This window comes from Notothenia rossii (genome assembly GCF_949606895.1).
Source record: "Notothenia rossii genome assembly, chromosome: 4".
Lineage (NCBI taxonomy): Eukaryota > Metazoa > Chordata > Actinopteri > Perciformes > Nototheniidae > Notothenia > Notothenia rossii.
This window is the reverse complement of record NC_136902.1, coordinates 64,720,478-64,743,849: the sequence shown is the minus strand read 5'-3', so window position 1 is coordinate 64,743,849 and position 23,372 is coordinate 64,720,478. Positions and strand designations below refer to the sequence as shown.

General features: G+C 43.7%; 1 protein-coding gene across 2 annotated transcripts in view; it reads right to left on the bottom strand.

Annotated features, from left to right (window-relative positions):
• Positions 1–23,372, bottom strand: part of tpst1 (tyrosylprotein sulfotransferase 1) — a 56,420-nt gene that overhangs the window by 10,864 nt on the left and 22,184 nt on the right. For both annotated transcript variants that reach the window (XM_079677760.1, XM_079677759.1), the window contains exon 3: positions 6,469–6,667. In XM_079677760.1, the coding sequence (XP_079533886.1) occupies positions 6,469–6,667 (199 nt within the window). The remainder of the gene's footprint in view (positions 1–6,468; positions 6,668–23,372) is intronic.

The window sequence follows — 23,372 nt, the reverse complement described above, 5'->3', positions numbered from 1 at the left end:
CCTTGATTTACAAAGTTACATTTAAAGATGTACCAGCTCTGCACGCTGTTTTTGACCCCCATCATCCTCTTACTCGCCACACGTACGCATTTCCTCTTAGTGGTTTAGTTCTGAACTTATTTATATGTTTGTGACGCTGGGTTGAGCTTCATTAAGGCACACCCTTAGTCACTGGTGTGCCTTTCTATAGTTTCTGCTACACCAGTCTACAGACCCATCAATGAAAAGACTGGCTAAGAAGTAGCACAATTGTATCAAAGTGTGAAGGTTTTAAACAAGCAGTAGAGCAGATATTTTTTGACCTAGGAAACTGTCTATGCAATTTTGCAGTATGTGAACACTGCATGTTCTGTTATTGAATGGAAAATCTAGAAAAACGAATTGGTATGAAGACAAAGAAAAAGAAAAAAAGCTGGGTTCAAAATACTTCAACTCCTGATATACATTTTGGGATGCACCCACCACTATTACAGTTAGCAGAAATTGACTATATGAATAAGATGTAAATACTACAACGTAGGTATACTGTTCAGAGGAATTTATGATCACACTGGTGACTTTGAAAAAAAAAGGCAAACATGTATTAAAAAAGTTTTAAGGTTGAATACATCTTATGAAGAGCATGGGAAGACGTATTTGCCACTCTGCCACCTAGTCCGATTTTCCCATCTGTTTGTGGTTGCACACATTTTTCCAATAACTACCCGAAGGAAAAAAAGAGGTTCCCTCTCCCCTCAAATGGTACACTCCAAATGTTTTCCCTTCGAGTCCCAACGGTCTTGACAACATGACAAATTGCAAATTCAGTCTGCAATTCTGTCCTTGTTCCCCTTCTTGGTTCCTCTCAAATGAATGGAAAAGCAATGTAAATGCTTCGAAAAAGTAGAATAGCTGAAACTGGGTTAAAGACAAACCCTTCAAGAATTATCGGAATAGCTGTCAACTTTTCCACAAAGATCAAATCCACCACACAACACAGAGAGAATCTTCTAGTAGAACGTGTGGCAGAGGGACCTGAGGGAATGGCAGGAAATGGTCTTAATTCTTTGCTGAAACATCACTGCTGCATGAAACGTGTCAGGATAAGAGAGGACGTTGTGACACAGAAACACACACACCACTAAACACACACACTGTATGGCTGAAGTACTGATGTGAAAACTGGCTTCAGTTACCGTGACCTACGCCATGACACGGATGCATTAGAGAGACTGTAACACTATCCTTAACAAGAGCACAGACCTTTAATGCAACTGTCTGCATGAGTACCAGTCTGTCAGAGAGAAAAGCAAAGCTAACGACTGCCTAGCATCTTCTTAATCTAGTCTTAGCTCAACACTAACATTGTTACAGTAAACATGTATCAAAGATGTGCTAATTAAGCATTTTACACTATTTGGCCAATCGTTGCGTCACATTTAATATCAGACAAAAAAATCCAGTAATCAGGCATAACTACTGACCTTGCTAAGTCAGTAGCATAGCATAATTACTCATTAATACCATCATGTGAGCCATTCCTCATATTTAATACTGTTGTCACACATTCCTCGTCAATTTAAATTTGGATAAAACACACATATTTTGTTTCTTAGAGTAAATTGTAACATACTGTATATATATTTTATATTAAAATAGTTTTTTTTAATTGCTTCAAAGATTCTTCTAATGAATGTTTATGTATGCATGCACCGTATACGCCAAAGCTAATTCCAAATATGTGGAAACCTACTTAGCGATAATCTCGATTCTGATTCAGTTTTAGTTTGTCTTTCTCACAGAAATTAGTGGTTCTAGTTCTTTGTATTATTTTTACATTTGGTTCTTACTCTGGACAATAATGTTAGCCAGACTGCAAGCGTTATCCATGTGGCTAACAATATAATATACAAGTAGATCTATCTTCTTGTTCATAACAAAACAGAAATGTTATTATTGTCTCTATATCACTTGGAAACACTTGGAGGTGTTGAAAAGTGAACTGTTTTTGCTTTTAATTCCAGGTGTCTGGTCAAATCAGGAGTCTGGAAGCATTGGAGTTAAATCTGGTATAATCGCATTTCTGACTCGGGTTCTATTTGAAATATATGCAAATATTAATCTTTATTTTTATGGTGTGTCAATAGTAGAAACAAAGGCTGAAAAGACTACATGTTTTAGGAAAATACTTAAGACACAAGGAAAGAGTTCCAGCCTTTGTCCAGAAAGGCTTGGCCAGCAGTCAAACAGGGGAGAGGCCAAACCTGGAAACAGTCCAGGAACTGACACGTAGCCATCTTCATCATCACTATACTGTTAATAACACTGAACAATACACATTTTCTCTATTTCCCTCATTTTCAAGAGAGATTTTCAAACTAATTAGAATTACTGACACTCTCATCCTAGACCATCAGCTCATTTGTCAAGCGAGGGTATGAAGTCATCCCCTTCTAACTGGTTTTAATGCTTTATCGATGTTTCAAAATGAGTATAATGGTTACTTATTCATATTTGAACATCTTAAAAATGCCAAATTCAAAACATAGAGAGCTCTTTTTACAGCTAAACTGATTGTGTTAAACCTTAAAAATTGGGATTTCCAGTTTACACAAAATGTATGAAGAAATTGTGCATCTTAGTACCAGGAAGACCTTGAATCCACAACCTTTGCAGATCTTGATGGATAATACTATAGAGAACTGTGTCCTCTGGCTCAGACATTAGGTATGCAACCAAAGAGAGGAGCTGCAGAGCATGTCACCTGATAGCTCAGCTTGAGGAAAAGGATTTAATAAAACATATTCTGCTCCAAAAATAGCAAAGGGTTTGAGGTCTGGCAAATACATCAGTGCCACAGCAAAGGAGACTGTGCAGGTACAATCTCCCAATCTAAGGCCTGCCTCCAATAAAACTCTTTGAGCAAACAGACCGTGTAAACTAAATCTATGTTTTCGCGAAAAAATATCTACGTCACAGGGATAAAGCAACATCTTGATAGATGTCATTTCTCAAAGGGGTAACTGCCAAAGCAACCCAAGCTGTAAACTCTGATGGCATCACTAGGGCTGGCCACAGAAGATAGTAAAGTACTGTTTTCACAGGATCAGCAGTACTTACAGTATACATGTATAATGGATGCAGGGACTACAGTGTTATATTAAGGGTTTTTAATTGAGCAAATGTTCCTTAGGGATCTTACATAAAAACAAATGTTGTTAGTTGTTATGTTCCACTGTGATTGACACTCAGAAACACAACCAGTAATTGTCCTTTTCCTGGAAATGCTTTGCAAGTGCATTTCTTTTGACCATTTTCCAGAGAACCACTGGTTTCCATCTGTTTTAGTGTGGCATCATAATGCACTTGTGGTGAGCACACTACTTGGTACAGACTGAATGATGGGGTGTCACGTTTTCCAAATCCACAATTCTATTTGACTTTAGTTTTTAGCCTTTCTTCATATAGATAAACAGATCATTGCTATTATAATAATATAATAATTAGTTTATTTCACTTGCAGTGAATGGGCTAAAATTCAAATAGCGAAAGGCCTTTTTAAAGTTATAGTCAAGCATTTTGGTTAACATGCTTGTACTCTTTCTTGACTTAGAGTTTGATGAGAAGATGAATACCCTCATATCTGGCCACTTAATATAAAGCAGGGGTACTCAAACTTTTTTGTTAAAGGGCCACTTGTGAATGTTATACAAGGTCAATGGTCCGGATAAATGCCAGTAAAGTCCCCGCCTATTTGGGGACCCCCTTCTGGTCCAAGCACTTGCCTGTCCGTAAACGACACACACACACACACACACACACACACACACACACACACACACACACACACACACACACACACACACACACACACACACACACACACACACACACACACACACACACACACACACACACACACACACACACACACACACACACACACACACACACACACACACACACACACACACACACACACACACACACACACACACACACACACACACACACACACACACACACACACACTTGAAATAGTGGGAGAAATGGCACTGCTTGTCTGTAGCCAATGCCTTGAACCTCAGCAAAAATGGCATTAGAAGCATTAGAAAGTTGCGGTTAACTTGCGGTCTGCAATGCGTGTCACGCTCACGCACACAAGTAAATATATATCCACGTTCATTCTCACAACGCGTCAGACACAAGAAAATATACATTAAAGGGGACCTATCATGCAAAATGCACTTTGTGATGTCTTTTATACATAAATATGTGTCTCCGGTGCGTCGGGGAACCCACGCAGCGTCAGAAAATAAAACCCTCTCTTTTTTTCTCCGCACCAAAATCTTTTAAAAACAGGGGTACAACGAGCGGATACAGATTTGCTGCCGATCTGACATCAAATCGGCAGGGGACCCACAGAAAATTGCTATCAGAAACAATGTCTGACTTGTTTTGAACGTAATCTTGTCTTTGTTTACATTAGCAAGCCTCGATAACACTCAGACCTAACCTACTTGATGAGCACATTTGTTTTTAAAAAGCAGGAAATAAAAAAAGGAACTCACCTTGTGATAAACCCACAAGAGAAAAAGCATTTGAGATCCATACTGTTTCAGAAATAATCTTTGATGTGGATAAGAACAGGATGGCGTTTTATCACAGCAGAATTTAACTTAATCTCCGGTAGAATTCTGATCAGGCATTAGCTCCGCCTCCTCTTTTTTTTTTTTTTTTTTCAAGCTAAGGACCCAAAATCCGCGTTTCTCTAACCGGGCTGAAAAAGAGGGGTATGAGCAGTATGAGGCATGGCTACAATGGGTGATCTGTTTGGTATTTTAAGCAAACAACTTCACAGACATGTTTTGTATAGGTATGGCCCTACAATGTATTTTTTCCAATATAGCATAATAGGTCAGATTTACATCAGAATCCGATGGTTTTTCTTTGTTTTGTTTTTTATTTCTAATGTAGGGGGCCCCTAAAGGGACATGAAAAAAAAAAAAACAGAAAAAGAAAAGTCAGGATAACGGGTTAGTATCTCGTGCGCACGAGATACTAACCCGTTATCCTGACTTTTTTTTTTCTCTCTGTTTATTTTTTTTTTTTGGGGAGGAAGTTACCGGTGCGCCAAGGAGGAAGTGAAGCGCACAGGACACAACCATTTCATTGCAGACTGTTATGTTTACGTGGGGAAATGACAGTGCATTATTTGAGATATATTTCGTACTCAGACTTCACTTTAAGGACATTTCGGCCAGGGGTGTGTGGTCACTCCAGGAGGCAGCGGGACGTGTAACTCAGAGAAGAGCAGCACCAGCGCTCAAAGAGCTTTTACGCACCGCCTACTCTGTGTTTACCTTCATTGAACAGCTATAAAGAGTGACCACAGGCTGTTAAGTTTTAACCACACACACCTCTATACACACACCGAACTGCCCGATTACTCCCCCTTTTATTAGTTTTATGAAGGAGATCGCCGGTCATCAGGACGCATGATGGGCGGACTGGGACTAAAAAACAGCCCGGGAATCTCACCCTGCCCAGCCGACGTAAACTGTCAACGCGGGGGGGGGCAGTCCGCCACTGGCTCTGTGTGTGTGTGTTCGGAGTGTTTGTTTCCCTATAAAAAAGCTGCGGGGGAAGCAGGTACTCTGCGAGTCACGGACATTAATTCATAGATCAAAGCAGACTGGTTTACACCGCTGGCCGAAATGTCCATAAAATTAAGTCTGACTTCAAAATATAGTCTATCTCAAATAATGTATGCTCTGTCATTTCCCCACGTAAACATAACAGTCTGCAATGAAATGGTTGTCTAATGTGTGTTCCACTTCCTTCTTGGTGCATCGGTAACTTTCTCAAAAAAAATAAAGTCAGGAAAACGGATTGGCGAATCCGTTTTCCTGACTTTATTTTTTTTCTCTCTCCCTTTTTTTTTCTTTCTTCCATGTCCTTTTAGGGGCTCCGTACTAATGGGACACAGGGTTCGGTCCGGATTGATTTGCAGTTCGGTCCGTATCCGGACCTTGGTCCGGAGTTTGAGAAGCCCTGTAACGACCAGCAGCATGTTGTATAGGCTTAGCTTAGAAACTAAAAAACAGTAGGACATGTTACCTGGGCCCCAAGGAAAGGAACAAATGATTGCTTATTAGCACATCTGAAGTTCACTTATTAATGAATCTTATACTGTAGTGTTAGTTTAATCTATAAGAAAGGTCAGACAAGTTGTGGTGTTATACTTCAAGAAGGGCCTTTGAACCAACTGCTAGCTGTAGCTTCCTAATTACCATTCAAACATGAGTGGTATTGATCTTTTCATCCAAAGTTTTAGTTTGAAAGCAAATATACTAAAATGATTTTATTACAAAACTGCGAGCCCCTTATTGATAATTGTGTTAATAACTCAAAAAGTGTTAATTTAGACTGACTGAGAATACAGTTCTGAACATGGTTGTAACACTGGTCACTCTGGCTCAGACTCACCCTTCTGGTGTTGTCCAGGACCTTGGGGTCCGGCCGGCCGTAGTTGGGAGGGTTGGCGTGGGGGTCGTAGCCCAGTCTGGACAGCATGGGAGCAATGACAGCCATGTCCCTCACCACGTCAGCTGGGATCTTCCCCACCCACTTGGACAAGGCCTCCATGTTGACGGGCTTGATGACCTGATCTGTGGACCTCTCCACCCTGGAAAAACAGAAAGATGTTCAGCTTGTATCGGAAAAAAAACATATCCTGTTGCCAAACATCCACGGTTTAAACCTTAAGAGGGTTGATTTGGCAAGTAGTTTCATTCTTTCAAAAATATTTAATGTCTCGCAATAGTTTCTGAATTCCTAGTAAAAATGTATAATTTAGAAATGTGGTCAATATTATATTATGGTCTAGTGCAGGGGTGTCAAACTCAATTTCATCGCGGGCCACATTAATATTAGGGTTGCACTCAAAGGGCCGGTTGTAACTTTAAGACTATAAAAATACATATTTAAATATATAATATATATAAAACAATGTATTATATTACATTATTGCCTCTGCATTGGATTATTATCGGATAGGGTAATAACTTCATAATTAACTACGTCTGAAAGTAGAAGTCTAGTTTGACACCCCTGGTCTAGTGCAATGTCAAAACCAAAAGTACATACATCTCATTTAGCTAATCTCCATTAAACCAGCCAAGGTTTATCATTATCATTATCCCATTTGGATTTGTTTGGCATTGTTTATTTTGGATCTGTACCTTATTGTTACTTTATCATTTATATTTGCACTGTTTTCCTACTTTTCCCCAAATGGCCGGTTTAAACAGACAAGTCTATCCCTCAGTTTTGTTCATTGGCTGTAATCTAATCCAGAGGCAATATAAAAGATGGTTTCCTGGTTTCCCTCCCTCAGCAGATCCCCTTGCTGAATAAATCCCCCTTCACTCCATTAGTTCAATCTGCTGCCAACATGCATCACATTTCCTATAGTCATCAACATATGGACTGAATTCTTTCCTTTAGCTCAGTTATTAAGTGGAATCTCCATCACTGTGTCAAAGGTGAAATATTTAAGCCCTGCAAGGTCATGACATTTCAAAACAAAGTCAAAGTAACGGAAGAGAACTTCACCAGGCAATGCATGAGCATTTCAAATCTGTTTGCTATAAGAATACAAATTCCTAGTTTTTATAAAAATGCAGGTTTCTTGGAATAATCCTCCACCCGCCCTTTCCCTCCATCAGCCAGGAAGCATTTTTGAGAGGGAGAAATCCACCATGTTGTCCCGAGGTAAATTATTAATTGTCTGAAATTAAATATTCAACAAGCGAGGGGAATAGCTGGGCTACGTCTTTTGTCTTCTGAAAGGACTTAACCACTAATGTCCAGCAGGAGGACTTTGATGTCAATCTATGATCAGGTAGATACCTTTGGAACAGTTCCATAGGTTTATATATGGATATATATATGCGTGTGGCGCAGTGGATAGAGCGTTTGTGTTCGGATCAGGGGGTCACAGGTTCAAACCCCACTGCATGTCGTTGGGTCCCTGGGTGAGACACTTCACCCCAAATTGCTCCTGTGGGGATTGCCCACAGTATTGAGTATGTAAGTCACTTTGTTACAAGTAACATGTAATGTAATATATGTATAGTTTACTGCATGTCAAAACTCACAGATGAGAAAACACTTTCTTTCCACAGGCAGTCACTGATGAATTCAAATCAGTTCAACAGTCAAACAACTTTTCTATTTATTGTTCTTCTTAACTATACATATTTCATACTTGTATACAAAGCAGTTGTACCGGTTCTTTGCTGTTATGTATATTTATTTGGAAGTAAATCGAGATCATAAAAATACATTGAATAACTAGTTTGTGTTCACATACTTGGCCAATAAAACGGATTTCCTCGCATTCTAAAATACCATATTGCATTATGGGTGTGATGGTGGTTGCAACAAAACTTAGGAAATAGTTTGGGATTTTTTTTCAGAATAGACTGTGGGGAGATAAAAGTTGCTGAACCTGGTACACTCAGAACAACATCATTTGTACACATAATGACATGTTTTAGCAGCACCCATCACTTTATACAAGACTGCACAACACAGGTGTGAGGGGATGATAGCATTTAGTCTTGGTTTCATCTTAACCCACAGTTTTTTTATATTTTAACATTAGGGCTGCGCAGATGACACATTTCTCAGCAAGTACCAATTCCCAAGGTTAGAGTCACCATTTTGTTGAGGGAGATGTTTTTGCCATTTCATTTTTAAAACCAAAGCATGACAAAAACTATTTTTGTATTAAAAAAAAATATATATATATGAATTGTTATATAGCTCTTCATCAAAGAAAGTATGGATGAGCACACATTTCTAAAAATACTTTGTACAAAGTCTCTCTCTCGGCTATACTATTCCCTACTCAGAGGACATTTTCATTTCCAACAGCCAGTGGTTTCATTTGATTCTCTTTGCCGCTCATAATGTATTACTACCCGTAATGTAATTTGATGATATAACATATTTAAAAACATTGAATTTCGAGAACTTCCGGCAACGAGGAATGGAGTAGACGCGTGTTTCTCCAGCTCCCACTACTTTTAACACACAACTAACTTTTAAACCTCTTACCTGTAAACAACGCGGGGATTTTTGTTTAATTGTTTTATTTATTTTACGCATAACGATCAACTTTCCGTTGAAACGGCTAAATGGCTTCGAAACCAAGCAAAAAGGAGAAGAAAGACGAGGCACCGGCTACTGCCGTAGCTAGCATGGCGTCCTTGGTTAAGCTACTGGAGGAGCACCGAGACGCACTTTCCAAGGAATTTAAGTCGGCTATGACTTCTCTGGAAGCGAAATTAGACTTTGTCCAGGAGACAGTCACAGACCACGGTAACCGCCTGACCTCCCTCGAGACTAACGCGAATCAGCTCAGCGACAAAATGGAAGAGTTGGAGGCTAAGTGTGCAGCAATGGAAGGAAGCTACAACAAGCTAAAGGCTAAAGCTATAGACCTTGAGTCACGCAGCCGTCGCAATAACATAAGGATAACTGGCTTACCGGAGTCGATTGAGGGTGCACGTCCCACAGACTTTTTTTCGAGACTGCTGGTGGAGCTTCTGGGTGACCAAGTCCTCACTACAGCTCCGGAGCTGGACCGAGCACACAGAGCCCTGACGGCCAAGCAAGGTCCCGGGTCAAGATCAAGAGCGGTAATAGCCCGCATCCATCATTTCAGGACGAAAGAGCTGATCGTTCAGGAGGCCCGGAAGCGGCGGGGAAAGCTGTTTTTCCAGGGGAAGCCCGTGGCTATCTTTGAAGACTACTGCCCAGAGATCGTGGAGCAACGCGCGGCGTACCGGGAGGTGATGTCGGCACTTTATCAACGCGGCTTGAGACCATCACTCCTGTATCCAACGAGGTTACGGATCACAACCAAAGACGGGGGGAAAAAGCATTTCGCATCGGTGGAGGACGGTACATCTTTCCTGAAAACACTGCAGGGTAACGCGGCGGAGTCTTCGACTAGAGAGGAGCAGTGATGGCCAACTTTAATAGCAGGTTTGATCTATGTTTTATGAGCGCCGTTGCGCTTCATACACCACTCCATAACAAGCTAATAAGTCTTATAAAGCTGTGGAGAAGGACTTTTTGACACTCTTTGCAGTTTTTTTTGTTTTTTTCATACTATACATGTCGAGGTACAGTCTTATGCTTTCCCATCACACTACTGTGACTATTTATTTATTCATTTCTGTTATGAATAAACCCCCAGTCACTGTTACTCTATTCGGAGTGATTTGCATTGAGATATGCCACCTATGCTCCATATAGTCGCGAATCCCTCGGCTGTGTGTGTGTCCTGAAAAGAACGTCACATTTTGACCCTCCAAATGCTTAGTTATTCGTTATTACTATTTCGTATTATAATTAATATTGCTGTTTACCATTGTTTATTTGAATCACTTATTTCGTTATCATCTAGTTACCATTTTGTTATGTATGTTTTGTGTGTGTGTGTGTGTGTGTGTGTGTGTGTGTATGCTTTTTTTTTTTTTTTTTCACATCCCCGAGCACTGCTTTTTGTTTAACCTCTTTGTGTGTAAGGTTGTTAAAATACATTTAAAGTTAAAAACGCTTTGATTCTGAGGTACCTGTATCAATCTGGGGCTGAGATAGCAAGTGCAGGGAAGTTGATTTGCAGATGGTAAGTTTTGGGGAGAGCTTGCAACTGATTAACACAGTTGCTTTCTGGGGTATGGTTAATTTTATTTTGCTTCTGAGTTCTTTGGAAGCTTCTTTGGGTTTTGGGACAGGGTGGGGAGGTTATAATAATTGCACATTGTTTTTTTTCTCTTTACAATGGTCTGGTTTGGATAGTAAACATAAAATGGTCCACACCAAACCAACCTTATACAAACAGTACTTTTCTCTCCTAACATATTATGAGTCGCTCTCTTAACACTGTGAGTTGGAATGTCAAGGGTCTGAACCACCCAATTAAAAGAAGGAAAGTACTCAATCATCTGAAGCAGTTCAACGCTGACATTATCTTCCTTCAAGAAACACATTTGCGTTCTGCAGACAATGACAGATTTCTGGCATCTTGGGCGGGGCAGCACTTTCATTCTACCTTCCAGGCAAAAGCAAGAGGGGTTTCTATCCTTGTGGCAAGGGGCGTCTTTGAACCACTCGATATTACGGCTGACAAGAACGGTAGATTTGTAATCGTCACTGGGAAATTATTTAACATGAACGTTGTCCTGGCTAACGTATATGCCCCAAATATAGATGACGCTGCCTTCTTTGCACGCCTTTTCTCTAATCTTCCCGACCTGGGCCAGCACTACTTGATACTTGGAGGGGACTTGAACTGCTGGCTGGACCAGGCGCTGGATCGCTCCTCCACCAAGCCAGGTGCAGTGAGTAGATCAGCACTACAAATTCAATCCTTTCTCTCAGAGTGTGGTATCTCAGATGTATGGAGGTTCCTCCACCCAAAAGAGAAACAGTATTCTTTTTTCTCCCATGTTCATCATACATATTCTCGAATAGATTATTTTCTCATTGATAAGACTACTTTCCCAAGTCCGTTCTTGTTCTTACCAGAGTGTTGTTATATCTGACCATGCACCTGTTGTGATGTCACTGGCACTCTCAGGTGTACCGATGCCCACAAGGCACTGGCGTTTTTACTCATCTTTACTGTCTGATGATGAGTTTGTAAAATACTTGAAGGACCACATCACCTTCTTTCTAGAAATGAATACCACATCCGATACCTCTGCTCTCATGGTCTGGGATGCACTTAAAGCTTACCTAACAGGACAAATAATTTCATTCACCGCTCACAAAAGGCAAAAAGCCCAAAGGGAACGTTCAGACCTGTTATCCAACATTTCAGGAACTGATGCACAATACGCTCTAACCCCGACCCCTGAGCTATATAACACTAAACTGGAACTCAAAACTAAATTTGACCTACTTACTACCTACCAGACTCAAAACATTCTGCTAAAAAACAAAAGTACATTTTATGAGCATGGCGAGAAGGCAGGAAAACTGTTAGCTAACCAGCTGAAAGGACGGCGGTCAAAACAACTAATCACAAGTATTAATACACAAAGTGGCAATGTCACACAAGACCCTACAGAGATAAATACTGCATTCAAGGACTTCTATTCTAATCTGTACTGCTCCCAATTTGATGGGGACGATCCAAGAATCAAGAGTTTTCTCGACTCTCTGCCCATTCCAACTATTCCCCCGGATTTGTCAAAGGCCCTGGAGGTACCTATAACACAAGCAGAAATAACCATAGCTATATCCTCAATGCAATCTGGAAAGTCCCCCAGACCAGATGGGTTTCCCTCCGAATTTTAAAAAAAGTTTTCCACGCTTCTCTCGCCATACTTGACAACCGTTCTGGCCGAATCCTCTCAGCTAGGCTCGCTCCCCCCGTCTCTCAACGAGGCAATAATTACTCTTATATCTAAAAAAGGGAAAGACCCTACTGAATGTGCCTCTTACAGGCCTATCTCATTGCTGAACACATATGCTAAAATCTTAGCCAAGGTTCTGGCTCGCAGATTGGAAGGTGTCATTCCACTAATAATATCATCCGATCAGACTGGCTTTATGAAAAACCGCTACTCCTTCTTCAATGTCAGGCGTCTCTTTAATATAATATATTCACCAACTGGAAACGTCCCAGAATGTGTTGTGGCTTTGGATGCGGAAAAGGCGTTTGATAGGGTCAAATGGAGGTATTTATTTACAGTTTTAGAGAAGTTTGGCTTTGGGTCATCACTTATATCTTTGGTTAATCTATTATATGCTTCTCCCACCGCCGCAGTCCAAACAAACGGTACACGCTCGCAACCTTTTGCCCTGGGCCGCGGAACACGCCAAGGTTGCCCATTGAGTCCAATCCTTTTTAATTTGGCTATTGAACCGCTAGCGATTGCTCTCCGCAAAAGTGCAGACGTTGCCGGTATCTCAAGGGGGGGCTCGGTGCATGAGGTGTCTTTGTATGCAGATGACCTTTTGCTATATATTTCAAACCCAACAACCTCTCTGCCAGCAGCAGTATCTCTGCTAGAGCAGTTCGGTTCCATATCTGGTTACAAGCTAAATTTAAACAAAAGTATTCTGTTTCCAATCAATAGTGAAGCACTCCACTTAGACTACAAAGACTCGCCATTTAAACTTGAACGTGAGCAGTTTACTTATCTTGGAGTGACAGTTACACGAAAATTTAAAGATCTGTTTAAGGAAAATTTCATGACCCTATTCGGCCAGGTGAAAACGTTGCTACAGCAGTGGTCTCCTCTCACAATGTCCCTTGCCGGACGTATAAACTCCATCAAAATGAGTATACTCCCGAAATTCACATATCTATTCCAGATGGTGCCAGTGTTCATCCCCAAATCCTTCTTTGTTTCCTTAGATTCCGTTTTCTCCTCGTATATATGGCAAAACAAGAAACCGTGAGCTAATAAACTACTACTGCAACGACTCAGGAGGGATGGGGGCATGGGCCTCCCGAACACTCGCCATTATTACTGGGCTGCTAATATTCGCTGCCTCACCTTCTGGCGCCACTTCTACCTTCAACCCAACAGGCCAGCGTGGACATCCTTGGAACTGGAGTCTTGTGGTGATGTCTCACTCCCAGCACTCCTTGGGTCACCACTCAGTCAATTCTCGTCTAAGTCGATAGCTAATCCAGTTGTTCGGCATACCCTGAAAGTGTGGTTCCAGTTTAGGAGGTCTTTTGGTCACAAGGATTTCTCACTTCTGAGCCCTGTGGCTTCCAACCATTTTTTCGTTCCATCGAGACATGACTCCACCTTTCAGGGTTGGCACGGGAAGGGTATCAGTCAATTTAAGGATATGTTTACAAATGGTAATTTCATGTCTTTCGACCAACTTTCAGAGAAATACAATCTACCTAAGACACATTTCTTTCGATATCTACAGGCTAGGCACTATGTGCGGTCTATCTTGCCGTGTTTTCCTAAGGAACCGGATAGTAACCCTGTTGATATGTTCCTCTCCTTTAACCCAATGTCTCCAAAGGCTATGTCAACCCTATACAGAAACATCTCCACGTTGATTCAGGCACCCTTGGTCAGTATTAAGCTGGCTTGGGAACATGACCTGGGGCAGTCCCTGGAGGATGACTTATGGGACAAAATCCTCACATCAATCCATAAATCTTCACTCTGTGCAAGACACTGCCTTATACAGTTTAAGATAGTACATAGGGCGCATTTCTCAAAGGCTAAATTGTCCAGCTTCTTCCCAGATGTGAACCCTACTTGCGATAAATGTAAAATCAATGTTGCTACCCTCTTTCATATGTACTGGCTATGCCCCCGCCTACAGGAATTCTGGGGAGACGTTTTCCTTACCTTGTCCAACATCCTAAATCAAAAACTAGACCCGGACCCCCTGGTAGCTATGTTTGGTACAATCACTGTAGGTGTTCTGCACTTGACACCCTCAGAACGCCGCATGGTTTCCTTTTCCTTGCTTCTGGCCGGACGTGCAGTTCTACTTAAATGGAAGGACGCTGCCCCGCCCACGTGCAACCAATGGCTTCGGGACATAATGTCCTGCTTTCACTTAGAAAAGCTGCGCTTCTCAATCAGAGGCTCTGATGAGAAATTCTGTAAGACCTGGGGTCCCTTTTTGGCTTACTTTAATAAGACCAAAGCAACTTGATGTGGTTACTTGGCCCTTGACATGAAAACAGTGTGACTATTCTAATATACAATAACATATAGTAATTATATTCTCTACTCTGGACAATGTGCTATATAATTAGTTTGATCATCCACTGAAACGGGGAGGGATGGGGAGGGATGGGGAGGGAGGGAAGGAGGGGCCACCTCCGGCATAATTATTTGCTCACAATACTTTGCTGATGGTGTTTTCTTTTGTGGTTTTTTTTGTTTTTTTTTTCTATAAAATGTCTTCACTTTTTGTATGTAATACTACATGTTTGCACAACTCACTTCATTGTGATACTGTTTTGGCCTATCTGTGGGATTTCTGTGTTGAACAAGAAAATTAATAAAAATATTTTGAAAAGAAAAACATTGAATTTCCATTTATTTAATTGAATGTTTATGCATTAATCTATGCATTTATGAGGGCAAATTAAGATGAATAGAGACCAAGTGTTCAGTTTTCATGTCAACAAACGCAGCAGATGAGTGATTACTTAAGAGATTATTGTCCTTATTATATATCTTTTTAATTCCATAAAATGACATCAGCATCTCCAAATTTTCAGACAAACTGTACACAGGCTCCAAAATATATTGTATGCCAAATACAAAGCAAGGCTTAAACGGAGTTATCCTGGGTACTGAGTTCAAAGAAAAAATGACAGTCATTTCACAAAGAATTCTAACAAATGCTGATTTCTTTAATTGCTATTACTATTTTCCATAGGTCGCTCCCTCACTCCCCAAACGATTCTATTTACCGTCAGCAGTCCAGCTTCTCCTTCCCTGTGTTTCCTGCCTATACTCTATACCTCAATAAGGCAATTCACTTTCCTCTAATCCATTTACTTTGCAATTGAATCTTTACACTGTACGGGTATAGTCTCCTGCATGATTAATAGAGTGAGCTGGTTTCGTCTTCTCAGGAGGACGGTGGAGATGGTTTCTGAGAGACGGGCCGTGATCCAAATATCCACTCTGCAACAAATGGGTAGGGAATCACTTTAGGCAACTCCATCAAGACCCAGGAGGCTGCTAAGTGTCGACGCCAGATATAAACTGATAAAGAAAAAAGACTGAGTATAGAGAGAGCGGCTGACGAATCTCAACGGCTTAGGAAACAGATATTTGAATAAATAAAAAGATATGTGATACTGAAATACCTGTAAACAGTTCAACAACAGCTTTCCATCAACTGTTGGTCATTCACACAACTAACTTCTCTGAAAACAAAAACATTGCATAACTATAAGGTCCAATCAGGATTGACTTTCCAAACATTGCATTGTGCTTTTTGGGGGTTAACCTTCCCTGATGTGCATTCTATAGGTTGTTGTGCATGTAAATGGTCTGCAAAGGCTCCCTGTGTTCCCTCCAGAGGGACTTTCTTTCACAAACACTCCCCCCTGTCTAAAAACGCCTCCATTGGACTCCTTTGTTTACTTCTGCAGTCTGGGCTCTGGTTTCAGACAGAGGGTGAAAAGAGGTGCTGCAGAACAGACCCTTTTGTGTAGAACAATGATATAAGGAAACCAAACAAAGTCCTACATATACTCAGCCACAATGTTCTTTTTACATTTTCTTCTAAATAAAGAACCATTTCCACTTTAAGTGACCATGTTTCCAGCTATCCCCCCAAAAAAATGTGCTTAAAAAAAATCATGGCGGTACTTGTGGCACGCACATAGAGGTACGGTTAAGTTTGGCCAAGAGGGATAAGTGCTGCTTGTTGTTTTTCACCACTGTAGAGCAGACTTCTTGCCTTCAATAACATCCTATTTTCTCCTGCCATCTTTTAAAAAAATATGGTTTAAAACCAAATAATTGACAAAAGGCATATTTGCATACTGTTGCATTCTGCTTTTGAGTATGTGCAACTTGAATTGGTGTAAAATAATTACATGGTGGGACTCTTTCAGACCTACATTTTAAGCTACAGCGGATCCTAGGACTCTTCTTCCGAGGTGTTTCTTTAACAGAACATCATTTTAATGGACATAAAATGTCTCATTGCTATCATGCAGGATCGTATCATAAATCATTTCAAGATAGTTTAATCTCTCAGCCCCAGGCCAGAAAAAGACACTCAACAGCACAATAAAATCATGGAGACAATCCAGTGATATTTATATCCCGTCTGTTTGTTTCCTGTCACCAGTCTAAAATCATTTGCACCCACACTGCTGAGCAAATCATGTGCGCACATCCCTACTCTTGGCTTTAAATGTGATGTGACAAAAGACCTATCCGCCCGTCACATGACCACTTCCCTTCAGGCTGATGCTCTTAATGGCCTCTAGCTTGTCAATTATTCATTGCAGGACCTCCTTTACCCAAGGTGGTGTTCTGTATCACCAACGCCTGATAAGAGAGGATTGGCTGGAGACATCCAGATCTCCAATAGGATGGAGAGTTAGGGAGGAGGGGAGGAGCGGCTCCCTGTACTGGGATAAGTAATGGAGTAAGTTGCTCAGCAAGGCACGGCCTCTACTAAATCAGGGTCAGGTAATTGATGATAATGCATAGACAAGGGCCCACTCTGGGGCCTTGCTGCCAGCTGATTGCGATGTTCATGTAGATAGAGACCGGGAGCTGTTGGATGTTGCAGAGGGAGAAGTACTGGTGGTTGTAGTGGGCAAGATGCGTATAAATCTACCAGGTGTCATGGGGGTTGACTTTAATGCATTGTGGAGAGGAGATGGGGCAACTGTTAATGATGGTAGTTGGGCTGCCCCGAAGGCTTCTTGTGGCTGGCTTCTTCTTACGTCAATTGTATCAAAGTTCCATGTACATGTGAATTTATCATAGGCATGCTGACAAAACAAAGCATTATCTGAGCGAAATTTGGCCGAAAATGTATAGTAAATCAAATATTGAACCGTGACACCCTCATCATTTTGTATCTTGACCTCAGATCAAGCAAAGAAGGATGACTGGTGATACTGTGTGTACTTAGAAATCAGCAGGGAACAGGAAGACAAATAGTAATTCTAGCACTCTTGACAAAGATCCTTGTGACCTTTCAAAGAACTAATGCAGGGGTGATCCAAGTGTTTGCGGAAAAATCCTTTACCAGCAATATCAAATGTCTAGTGATCACCCAACAAAAATACTGAACTCAGTCTTAGCCTCAGGTTCCTCAGGGTTACACTCAATAGTTGACATATGGGTGTTTTACTGGGTGTGTTCCAGGTACAAGCATTATAGATAGGGATGCACCGATCTATCGGCCGACTATCGATCTCGGCCGATATTCACTCTCTGCCGATCGATCGGTGCTCTCTATAAAGGCCGATCGTGAGAGCCAATCACATGGCGTAAAATAAATGACACTTTTCTCTGTGCGCGGCAAAATGGCTTCACCAGTCTCGCAGTATTTTAAGGTGTCCGAAAAAGACAGTAAAATAGCGATATGCAACGTGTGTGAAGCAGAGATCCTGCAGCTCCGCCCGCTGTGACGGACCGGTGAGCGGAGCAAAACACACTAAGAGTTAGACCTAACACACTTAGCTATTTTATCTATCTCTGGAACAAGCTAAACTAGTTATAAATATGTTTATTATTCACTGTAGGGTCACTCATTACTGGATCAGTGAGCTGCATGAGACGATACTGACAGGCTGTCAGGAGAGGGAGAGGGGGAGAGAGGAAAAGAGAGGCTCCCGTTCTCCCGTGTTATTATCCAAAGTTAATGTAAACTTGAATAATGTACTTCATTTGAATGTAATAATTATATTGGTTGTTGTTTGTGGAAGTGCCAGTGAATGAGCCCCATTAACTGAGTTTTAAACATGACTTTAAATGGAAGATCCCCATAGGCCCTGCCCCCGCCCACTCGATCGGATCGGCCTTTAACACGCCGCCCCCCCCCCCTGTTGAACACAAACTATAGGTTACTTACGTAACCCCAGTTCTCAGAGTAACATGAAGTGAGATGTCTCACTATGGGATGCGCCTCAACGCGTATGCAAACGGAAGCATCAATCTCATTACGCCAATCCTGATTGGCTGGTGATCTTGACGTCTACGTCAGGGAATCCACCCACCCTATAAGTAGCTTGCGCTACGACGCAGCGTCATTCAAAATAAGCACCTCTTCTCGCTTCGCCTTAGCAAGAAGGGCCGTCTGGTGAGACATCTCACTTCATGTTACTCTGAGAACTGGGGTTACGTAAGTAACCTATAGTTCTGATTCATAACACTCCGTTCGATGTCTCACTATGGGATATTGAAACTCCCGTATTGCTAGAGATGCTTATCTCGAAAATCACCAAAACAACCAGAACTTAACAGGTAGAACCCTGTCTCAAGACAGGGCCCAGCACTGCGCGGGCCACACTTGGAGCAGAGACATCTAGCCTGTAAAAGCGGACAAAAGTGAGCGGTGAGGACCAGCTCGCTGCTGCACAAATGTCTTGGATGGAAACACCCTTGAACAAAGCCCAGGATGTAGCCAGTCCACGAGTAGAATGAGCACGCAGGCCCATTGGTGCCTGCAAACCCTGACTCGTACAAGCCAGAGCAATCGCTTCCACAATCCAGTGGGAGAGCCGTTGCCTGCCTTGGCTTGCCCTTCTGAGGGTTAGCCCAGGATATAAAGAGTTGGTCATTGCAACAAAACTCTTTTGACCTGTCCATATAGGTGCGTAAAGCACGAACTGGACACAGCAAATTCGGCCGCTGTTCCTCAGAGAAACACAGCGGCGGAGGAAATGCCACAATGTCAATGGGGGTACATGAGCCAACCACCTTAGGTATAAAGGCAGGGTTGTTCTTCAGCAACACTCTCGTTTGCCCCGGGGCAAACTGAGTGCATGAAGGATGTACAGAGAGCGCATGAATGTCACTGACTCGCTTGGCAGATGCCAGAGCCAGTAACAGCACTATCTTCAGTGACAAGTGTTTCATGTCAGCTTCTTCCAGGGGTTCAAATGGAGGTCGAGTGAGCCCATCTAAAACCACTGCCAAGTCCCATAAGGGCACCACTGACCTGGAAACAGGGAGGAGCCTGCGAGCCCTTTTCATAAAACGGCAGACCAAAGGATGTTGGCTAGCCGTCTTTCCCTCAAAGCCCACATGGCATGTAGCAATAGCAGCCAGGTACACTTTGGTCGTAGAGAAAGCTCTGTGTTTTTCAATTAGGTCCTGTAGAAATGATCAAATCTCTCCAACAGGACATTGAAAAGAGATGTGTTCTTTTTGAAGGCACCACTCCTCAAACACCCTCCACTTACAGTCATAGAGAGACCTGGTGGAGGAAGCTCTTGCACTCTGAATAGTGTTTATCACCTTCTGAGGAAGCCCCACTGTATTCAGATTGTACCACTCACGGGCCAGTCCCATAGTGCCAAGCGCTCTGGGTGTGGTTGAAATATCGTCCCCCCCGTCTGAGACAGTATGTCCCTGCGTAGTGGGAGCTGCCACGGCTGCCCGCACAGCAGCTGATATATCTCCGCCAGCCAGTACATTGCAGGCCAGTGCGGAGCTATCAGGATCAGTGTGTGGCATTGTTCTCTCACTCTGGCCAGAGTTGGGGGTATCAGAGCCAGGGGTGGGAACGCGTAGGACCGGAGGCCAAAACGTGCGCGAGCACGTCCACGCCTAACGGTGCGTTTAAATCACGCATTTAAAAGAACAGCTGACATTGAGCATTTTCTTTTGATGCGAACAGATCTACCGCGGCTCGGCCGTAACGCAGCCACAGCTGACTCACAACCATTGGACACCTCTGGACAGCAGATCTGCCCCGAGGTTCATCAATCCTGGTACGTGCGTCGCTCTCAGAGAGAGGAGACGTCCGCAGCTCCATAAGATCAGTTTGCGTGCCAGCATGTGTAACTGGAGAGAACGCAAACCCCCTTGGCGGTTTATATACGATATTGTGGTCGTGTTGTCTGTCCTCACGAGGACATGATGTCCTCTGAGAAAAGGCAGAAAGCGTTTTAGGGTGAGGAACACCGCTAAAAGCTCCAGATAATTTATGTGTGACCGTTGGAGGTCTATGCTCCAGAGACCCCTTACAGGTCGACCTTCGTATATACCCCCCCAGCCCGTCAGACATGCGTCTGTGGTGACCACCTTCCGCAATAGGACAGCACCCATAGGCACGCCCCGTACTGGAAAAGTCGGGTGTAGCCAGTGGCGCAGGGCCATTACGCATTTCATAGTGACCATCACTCTCCGCGCGCCATGACGCGTGGGGTCCAGTCTGAGGGCAGCTACCCAGCGCTGAAACTCCCTCATATGTAAGCGTCCCAGTCGTACCACCAGGATGGCTGACGCCATGAGCCCCAGTAACCACAGACATGATCTGAAGAGAACATATTTGCGTAGCCAGAAATGAGCGAGGCAAGCTCTGAAGGCTTTCACTCTTTCTGCTGACCGGCGGGCTGTAAAGGGCACAACATGCTCTTTTCTGTGTTTATTATGAAACCCGGATCGAGCAGGTGTTTTACGAGGACATTCGTCTGCGTAATAGCCTCTTGCTCCGACTGTGCGAGAAGCAGCCAGTCGTCCAGATAAGTTGCCAAGCGAATACCCTGTTGTCTTAACGGGGCTATCGCGGCTTCCGTACACCGTACAAACACTCGCGGGCTGAGAGACAGACCGAAGGGAAGGACTCTGTACTCCTAACAGACACCCTGAAAGGCGAACCTCAGATATTTCCTGTGTGGGTAATATACTGGGATGTGGAAATACGCATCTTTCAGGTCGACTGATGTGAACCAGTCGTTTTGGCGCACGAGACGCAACAGAGATGTGTGAGTGAGCATTCTGAATTTGTATATTTTGAGATATTTGTTCAGAGCTCTCAGATCTAGTATAGGCCGAATTCCGTTCCCTCCCCGTTTGGGAACGAGGAAATACTTGGAATAAAAGCCGCTCTGACTCTGTTCGGCGGGTATTATCGATATAGCCTTCTTTTCTAGTAGCGAGAAAATCTCTTGCTCCAGAATATGGGCAGACTCTCCCCGGGCTTGTGAATACAGAATTCCCGAGAAGCGAGGGAGGGTGACAGCAAATTGGAGCCTGTAGCCCCGTGTTACAGTCTTGAAAACCCAAGCAGAATCTGTGAGCATCTTCCACTTTTCGCTTCTTAAAGCGAGCGGAGATGTCACATCTCTGTCGTCTGCCCTCTGTGTCTTTATTTGTTGTGTTATGGGGCCCTCTAGTGTCTGAACACGGTGATACCCCAGGTTGACAACCCCGGCCGACACTGCGCAAGCGCGTGGCGTCCCGTCTAATGTCCGCCTTTTGAGAGAGGCCGTAGCCGCTCTCAAAAGAGGGGTAAACGACAGACTGTTTATGTTTTTATTGTTTTTCTTTTCATTTTTATTGACTGCGCCCTTGGCTTCAAGCCTGGAAACGACAGTGGAAAATGATTTATTAGGAAACAATAATGATGACATGTGTTTGTGTGACTTAAACAGGCAGCGGAACTTGCTGTCTTTGATGTTAAGTCCATTTCCCTTATGGCGCGAACTTGAGGATGACGTTCTGGCATCACTCGAGGCGGCGGGAAGATGGGGGCATGGTGGCACCCCGAAAACACATGAGCATCTAACACTGGAACGTGTTCTGGAGCTGGGGAATAGGGAACTTCCAGCGAGGAGAGGAGAGGAGGCTGTCAGGCCGCCCGCTTCTTCTTCCTCGCCTGGTGGCTGAAAACCTGGGTCGGCTGTGCCTGAGCGGCAGCTGCCGGAACCGGAGATCTTCTTGGCCAGCTCATCCTCGCCTCGTGCCTGGGCTGGGGACCCGGGACGGGCTGTGGTCTCTGCTGCTTCGGTATCTTGAACCGGGCAGGACGTGAGGCAGCTTGAGGGAAGGCCTGCCGCGGGACCGTTGAAGGTGGCGGCTGGACCCTTCGGGGGAGACAGAGCTGGAGAGCCTCGTCTTCCTTCGCATCTCAGCTGCATCGAAGCTAGAGCGGAGCCAAATGTGCCCTCGGGAACAATAGGCATGCCCAGAACATCCTCTTTTTCCCGGTCTGGAAGGTTCGTCAGGTTGAGCCACCTGGCTCTCCTGTACTACCATAATTCCCATTGCTTTGCCCTTGGCTTGGACTGCACAGCGCTGCACAAGGAGGTAAATGTCCGTGATCGCTGCGATCTCGTCCCACACGGCAGGCTCAGGTTTGCTCGACAAGTCTTCGCAGAGCTCCGCCTGGTAGGCGGTCAGCAGCGAGGAGATGTTGAGTGCCCTGGCGGGCAAAGCTGCGGCTTTATAGGCCCGTTCGGTCATCGCTGACTGAAAACGGTCTGCCTTTGCCGGTAGCGTGGGGTTCCTGCTCGGTGTCGAAGCCAGCCTCGGTTGGAGGTGGGCTGCCACCAGCGGTTCCATGGGCGGCATGCGGAGCAGGCCGAGTCTCTCCATACCGTCACAGTCCAGGGAGGAGGCACCCTGGATTGGGGCCTTGTTGCTGAAAGGGCGGTCTCTCCACGAAACTGACACCTCGTCCAGCATCTCCGGAAAGACTGGAAGGGGCTGCCTCTTCGTCCTCGCTGCTTGGGGCAATTGCTTCCCCTCGTAGCGAGATCTGGAGGTCTCCTTGGCCACTTCAGGCCATGGTATGTCCAGCCTGGACGGAGCGCGTTGACACACGGCCTGCAAGTCCATACTTAGGCAGGGCGAAGCTGGTCTGCTGTCGCCCGGGAGAGC